Raw genomic sequence first — 7,214 nt, 5'->3', positions numbered from 1 at the left:
TTAAAGTATTGCTTTGATTTAGGACACTTCTCTAGGAATGGAAGTCACAGACCCTGGTCCCCTCTCTGGTTAAGAACAATTGTCATAGGTCAGCCCAAATGTTCATCTAGCCCAGTGTCCTGTCCCCAACAGTAAGCAAACAGCAGATGCTCTAGAAATAGTAGGACAGAAGAAGCATGTAATGATACTTTCAGAAATACATTACTAGCATAGCAAATCTGACCAAGGGGTAGCAACTTTTCATGTTTATCTGACATGAGTTTTCCAGTTGTTCTTCAAACCCATGTAAAATTTTAACACCTTTAACATCCTGTGACAATGAATTGCAGTATTTAATTGTGTGCTGTGTGAAGTACCTGCTCTTTCTGTTTACCTTGAACCCTTTTGCTGACTCCCAGTTCTGATATTAAGAGAAAGAATGAGCAAGCGTGCCTTAGTCACATTCTCCAGGTCTCTCATGGTTTTGTAAACTTCTGTCATATACCTCTGTATATCCTTGCTTTCTATGCTGAAGAGTCTTAGACTATGGAATTGCTACTTGTACGGAAGATGTACGTTTGATTATCCCATCTGGTTCTCTCTGTATCCTGCCAGTTTTAATATTACCTGTTTTCAGGTGTGAGGAACTCATAGAACTTCCTGATGCATTCCAGTTTACTTAGAATTTAAAAAGGGACACGGTATTTTCTGTCGTGTTCTCTGTTCCTTTCCTAGTAATTTTGCTTTTTGCACAGCTAATGACTATTAAGCCAACATTTTCATAGAGCTATCTACCATGACTTCATCAGAAACCTAAGTTCAGGACCTATTGTTATGTATATAAAATAAAGATTATTTTCCCCACGCATATTAGTTTGCATATATCAACAACAAATTTCACTTTCCGTTTTATTATCCTGTAAGTCAGTGTGGATGTCTTTTGGCAACTCACAATTTGTCAGCTATTCTTTTTTATTAGTCTGAATGACTTAATATTGGTAAGCGTTTATAAGTTCTCTGTCCGTAAGTCCTCTTTTACATACCACTATCATGAATTTCTGAGGCACCCAACACCAGTCCAAGTGGTACTCTGCTGCAAAAATTTGCCATTTATTCCTATCCTTCCTTCCCTGTCTTCACCCATTACATGTTTTCTCCAATGGCTGTTGGATGCTGCCTTTGTAGAAAAGCACCCAGGCTCTGTATCTTATTTGACATGTCATGAAGCTTACATTTGTTGTTGCTATGTGATGGTGTAACTTCACCAAAAAGCATAACTCTTTGCCCTGTGCCATTTCGCAGTTGACTGGTTTCGGTACACGGATGTGAATTTGAATCCTTTTGAGCTGGAGAGATCTTGCACTTAGATTTCCTTCAGAGGTTCTGAGAAGAGTGCTCTAACCCATTAGACTTTCCTACAGGGGCAGTGCCAGTGACCACACTGTCTGAGCAAGGAGGGAGAACCGCTGATTCTTTAAATAAATTAGTAACATACTTAAATATCTCCAGAACAGGAGTCTGTAGGCAGTAAGTTTTGGCATTTAGCATATAGATGTCTAAAATTACACCTTTAGTTATCTAACTAAAGCTGGTTAATCTAGCCACACGTTCAGCAAAACTCCAGAAGCACAGGTGGAAATTTACATTTCGAAACTGAGAGTATTACAGTTTTCAAGAACTTACAGGAGGTAATATATTAACTATATCTTAAAATAGGCTTTATGGATAATGTTTTAAAATAAAGCCTTACAATAAAAGAGAAAACCTGATCCCACAGGCAGCAGCAGCATTAATTCCAAGCAGATTTGCTAGATCAACTTCTGGACAGAGAAACTTCAGGACTGAATCAATGGAGCCCAAAATTTCAGTTACAATACTGGTAGTTACATGGTAGCAGATGTCACTGAGATTAGAATCTATCCACTGAAACACTGCTATTGTATTTCAGACCATAAAACACATTAATTCTAGAAGTCTTACTGTTTTTGCTTTTCTTTCTTGGCTTGCATGCCCCATGGACTCATAATACAGAGAGCGGTGCCTTGGTTAGGAATAGTTTCCCATAGGTAGAAATAATAATCACTACATTAGCTAGCCACAATAAATCAGAAGCATACTGGGGTGGGATAAATGCCTTTTCTTGGGCCTCCATTCTTCTAACATTAACTTTTACTTCACTACCTTTGGCAATCTAATGATATGAAGATTAAGTTTGCTTGTCCTGCCTGCATCTGTTTCTTCCGTTCACAACCATCCCACCTGCACCCACTCAGCAAAGACTCAGCTGCCTTTTCGGTGCAGAACACATAACGTGCTTTAATCTGAAGGCAAGCGGTGTCTGCATGAGGTGTGCTGGTATAGAAGACAGACAAAATCTTGTAGTTGGGACAAGGCTGTTTGATTTGTCAAGTGAAAATCCTAGCCCTTCACCAGTTTACACCTGCTTTTCTACTTGGAGGAAAGGGTGCTATTTCATTTCTCGACATCTTGTACCGTCAGCTGTTTTTAAGCAGCATTGGGATTGGTTTTGTTTACATATTGGGATTATTGGTTGTTGATACAAAATTTGTGTAGCATTGCAAAGGCTATGTCTAGAGATGGAGTCCTTAGAAATACGGGAAAAACGTATAAGCCAGTCAGAAAATACTTCTCAATTAGCTAATTCTCCCTTTCCCTCTGACAGTGTGAAACTATCAGGTTCGCACCCTCTATCATTTTCACTGTATGAGCGGCGAAAAAGGGCACGGCCTTCTGCTCACAGGCAGTGTAAGCCACTGCCTTGGGGAGCCCCACGAAAGCCTCGGGGCGAGTGACCCCCGGGCCCAACGCCCCGCTCCCCGAAGCTGCCGCTGGTGCGAAAAGACCCCGCACTGGCACATCGCCCCCCGTCTTTCCCCCAGCCGCCCCAGGGTCCCGCCCCAGGGTCCCACCTCGGTCCCACCCAGACCCCCCTCGGCTGCAGCCCGTCACCGCCTCCCGTCGCGACAGCCCCGCTGGGCCGGGCGCCCTGCCCCGCCAGCCGGGGTCTGTCGTGACATCGGCGGCGACGCCCTGCGCCTGCGCCCCGCGCCGCGGGGCGATGCTTCCCGGGCCGGCCCTCTTTACGCCAAATAAAGTATTCCCGCCATGAAATTTAGAAGGTTATCCAGAATCTTAAAACTGTCCAGAATCCACCCAGGAGCATCACCTCTTCTCCTGTTCCGGATTTCACAATATTGTTGCCCCTTAGGCAGATGTGGGGGAAGGCTCAGCTTCCCGAGGGTGCTCCAGAGACCCAGACAGCAGCCACACCGAGAGCGGTGGAATATATGTATACACATCGAGCTATATAGAACTAATATTCGCGGTTTTTTGGGGGGACTGCTTTCTTTACATGCAACTAGTTTTTTAGCAGCAGAAATACCGACTTGGCTCCCTGCCTAAAATGGAAGACAGCGGAGTAAAGAAAATGTGAAGCCTTTTTTTTTTTTAAATACAATTTCTTTTGGTTATCCGATTACTGCTCGGTTTATCTGCCTCCAAAACTTTAGAGGCAATTCCTCTTCCAGTCCTATTTCCGAACCGTGACACCGATCTGCGCCCCGTAAGCATAACGTTATTAGCAGTATTTTTTCCATTAGCATAACATTATTAGCCGTGGGTTTTTTCAGCGCTAGGAATGCCATCATTTTGGAAATAATTTTGTAACCCCCGTCTGGAGCAGAGGGAACAATTGGAAATTCAACAGTTCCGGTTGAATCTCAACTTGTCGAATGGACCCCACGAGTAAACACTGCGGACAGCCGGCAGTCGGGGCCAAAGACGTTTGCTTTTCCTAGCAATGGTTTCTCTGGCTGGGGGTCAGCCAGGCAGAACCAGCCTGACACAGGGTACGGGCGTGTACCGGCCTCTCGGGGCGCCGCAGGTCCGCCGGCATGAGGTGGGGAAATCCCAGACAGCGGCAGGGATCCAGCACCCTCTGAAACCGGTGGCAAAAATTCAGTTGCCTTCGGTGGCATGGGGATCGAAGCCGCTCCTCAAACCCGGCCTTCGCCCGTGGGCTGCAGGCGGTGGCCAGGCAAGGCGCTCCTGCAGCAGGCGATTTAGCTCTAGGAGGTTTCTTCCTCTTCCGCCCCCCACCCCTTGCTTTGCCGCCCAGGGAAGCTTTTGGGTAGTTCTGTCAGCTTGGGGAGGGCGAACCGACGCTACGAGGACGCGTTTCTGAACCGGTGTGTGAAAGGCGAGTGTTCTGAAGAGCAGCACCAGCAGAAGCAAAATGAGTAGATGGGTTTTAATGAGCGTTGGTGTACAGTGGGGCAGACCGGGTTACGGCAGCGGTCGCTCACGAACCGGCCGGAACTCATCAACCAGGGAGGGCATCGCCCCCCGGCTTCTGATCCCTCTGCTTTACACAGACCTCACGTCCGTTGGAAGGTTGTTTTCACTAAAGTGCTTTTCCCGAATATATTCTTTTAACCGTTTTTCTGATGGCTTTCCCCCCCTTGCCCCTCCCCAGCAGGTTTTAGTGTGCAACACTCACGTGGATGAAACGCCAAGCGACACAGAGAATAGCCGTACCCGGGAGCGGTGAAAGGTGATGCGAAAAGCGCAGTCTACGAATCGCGACGCTGGTTTTATTTTAATGAGAAACTAAGGAATCCGGACACCTACGCGCAGCTTGAGAGGCCAGGTCACACTTCAGTCTCTCCTAAGGTATTGCACTCCGAGGTGAAATACTGGGACGGACTGTGAAAGTGCAAGGGGGAAGGACGGGTATCGTTAGTTAAAGGAACCCTTCGCCGTTGTAATTTAAATTCCGACTAATTAATAGACCTATTTAAAACTTACTCCTTGAACAGCGAGCGTTACACATCCCGAGGCCCTGCGGCTCGGCAGGGTCCAATATAAAGGCTTTGCCCACCTCAGTCGCAGCAAGATCTACAGGGACGGCGGGGCAGAGGTTTCCCGTCTCTCGGAGGAAGGGGAGCAGAGTTAGGGGCAGTGGAACGAGGGGGTGTTTACCCTTCTGCTCCCCCCAGCCGCCGGCAGACTGCAGCCCCTCTCCCACTGGGCCTCGAGTTCGGCAAGACCTCCGGGCCGGCCCCCCCGGCAGGCGGGGGTGGAGGGGAGACTTCCCCCCCCGGCCCCTTCCTCCCTTCCTCCCTTCCTCCCTCCCTCCCTCCCTCCCTCCCTCCCTTCCTTCTTTCCTTCCTTCTTTCCTTCCTTCCTTCCTTCCTTCCTTCCTTCCTTCCTTCCTTCCTTCCTCCCTCCCTCCCTCCCTTTGGCCCCGGCTGTGACTTTTCACATCACCTCTCCACCACTAAACGACATCTAACGACGATAAAAAGCTCTTACCTGCCACCTGGCTCTCAAATAATCTGGTTGCACACAATATAAATACAGACACCAGCAAGGGTATAGTCATGAGACGGATGGGGTTTCCGCGCCGCACGTACGCCCTGGGCCCCCACGTTCTCTCCCCCCCGACCCCCGACCCTTTAGGAGTGCACCAGGACGGAGTGGAGAGAGCCCTTGCCCTCGGGAGTGTTGCTCGCCGTCTGTTCCAGCAGCGAAGCAGCGGCCGGGGAAGCGGCGGGGCAGATCTGCGACGCGGCGACCGTCAGAGCCGGGATGGCCGAGGCGGCGGGCATCGCCGGCGCCGGCTTGATGGGTACCGGGACGGCGGGCATGGTCTGTGCCGGTGGGTGGCAGAGCGCCTTGACCGGCACCCCGAAGGGTCCGTAGTCGGGGGACACGGGCACGCCGGCCACGGAGTCCATCATCCCCACGTGCGGCCACACGGAGCTCACCACGCCGCTGAGCTGGCCGGGCACCGGGTAGCCCAGGTGGTGCATCACCGAGGCCAGCGGCAGCCCGCCGGCCTGCAGCACTCCCTTGTAATCTCTGCCGATGATGTTCTCGATGGCGAAGGGATGCTTGAAGCCCGAGGGCTGACTGCTCCCGTAGGGCGAGAACTGCGGTAGCCTCCCCACGGCAGCAGCCGCCGCGGCGGCGGCCACGGCCGCCTCGGAGCTCGCCAGCCCCGGCACCTTGCCCGGGGGAGGCGGCGGCGGCGGCGGCGGGTGGGGGTGGAAGTAGTGCACCATGTGCGGGGCTGGCGCCGGGGGCTTGCCGGGGCCGCCGCCGCCCGCCCCGCCGCCGCCGCCGCCGCCGGGCAGGTGATGCTCGGGGCGCAGGACCTTGAAGCGCTTGCGGCGGCGGAGGAAGCTGCCGTTTTCAAACATGTCCCCGCAGTCCGGGTGCAGCGCCCAGAAACTGCCCTTGCCCGGCTGGTCGGGGCGGCGCGGGATCTTGATGAAGCAGTCGTTGAAGGAGAGGTTGTGGCGCAGGGAGTTCTGCCAGCGCTGCGTGTGCTCCCGGTAGTAGGGGAACCGCTCCATGATGAACTTGTAGATGTCGCTCAGGGGCAGCATCTTCTCGGCCGAGTGCTGGATGGCCATGGCCGTCAGGGAGATGTAGGAGTAGGGCGGCTTCTGGTCGCTGTACGAGCTCTTCCCCGGCCTGGGCATCGCCGCCTCGCCGCAGCCCTCCCGCGGCCGCAAGACCCGCCGCGCCGGGTGCTGCTCTGCCCCGCGCACGGCGGGCTCGGGATGCGGGGGACGGCGCTGCCCTGCCCCGCCGCCGCCTCTACATCCTGGGCGCTCGGCCCACGCGCGAGCGCCCCGCGGGCCGCCGGGGGGCTCCGCGCACGGGTTCCCGCAGGCAGCCTCGCCGCCCCGCCGCTTTGCCGGAGAGGCGGCTGCCGCCCGGGCCGCGGGGTCTCGGGGGGGTAAGGGGCGGAGGCAGGTCCCGGCACCCCCGCTGGCGTCCCTGCTTTCTCCCCGGAGCCCGACGAGGCTCCCGGGGCTTCGCCGCGACCGCCCGGCGCACTCCGCTGGAGTTGGCGCTCCGCACGCAGCGAGGGGCTCGGGAGCGCCAAATTGCCCCGGACCTCTGCAAAGACGGGGCAGGACGGAAAGAAGAAAGCCCCTGTCACTGCCCAGGCCGCTGTCGCCTGAAAAGCCGACGGCGGAGACGAGCGCCGGAGGCCGGCGAGGCGGCGAGCGGGGTGGCGGCCGCCGGGGCTGTGGCGGGGCCGCGCGCTCCCGCCGCGGTTTTGTGACGCTGCCCGAGGCGGGAGACCCCCGCAGCTCCCGCTGCATCACATGACAGCGGCTCAGGGACTTGGCGCCTGCTGGAAAAGGAGCGAGAAGCGGCTCCCCGGCTCTCCGCTCCCTCGCACCTCCTCAGCAGGG

General features: G+C 54.2%; 1 protein-coding gene across 1 annotated transcript; it reads right to left on the bottom strand.

Annotated features, from left to right (window-relative positions):
* Positions 1-5,456: 5,456 nt before the first annotated feature.
* FOXB2 (forkhead box B2) lies at positions 5,457-6,488 on the bottom strand (the record flags this gene model as incomplete). Its single annotated transcript, XM_082013004.1, has 1 exon — positions 5,457-6,488. One exon carries the CDS (start codon positions 6,486-6,488, stop codon positions 5,457-5,459), a length of 1,032 nt encoding a protein of 343 aa, XP_081869130.1.
* Between the last annotated feature and the right edge of the window lie 726 nt (positions 6,489-7,214).

The sequence above is a fragment of the Phaethon aethereus genome (genome assembly GCF_964289735.1).
Source record: "Phaethon aethereus genome assembly, chromosome: Z".
In the NCBI taxonomy this organism is placed as follows: Eukaryota; Metazoa; Chordata; class Aves; order Phaethontiformes; family Phaethontidae; genus Phaethon; species Phaethon aethereus.
The sequence above is the reverse complement of the archived record's forward strand: the minus strand, read 5'-3'. Positions and strand labels throughout refer to the sequence as shown.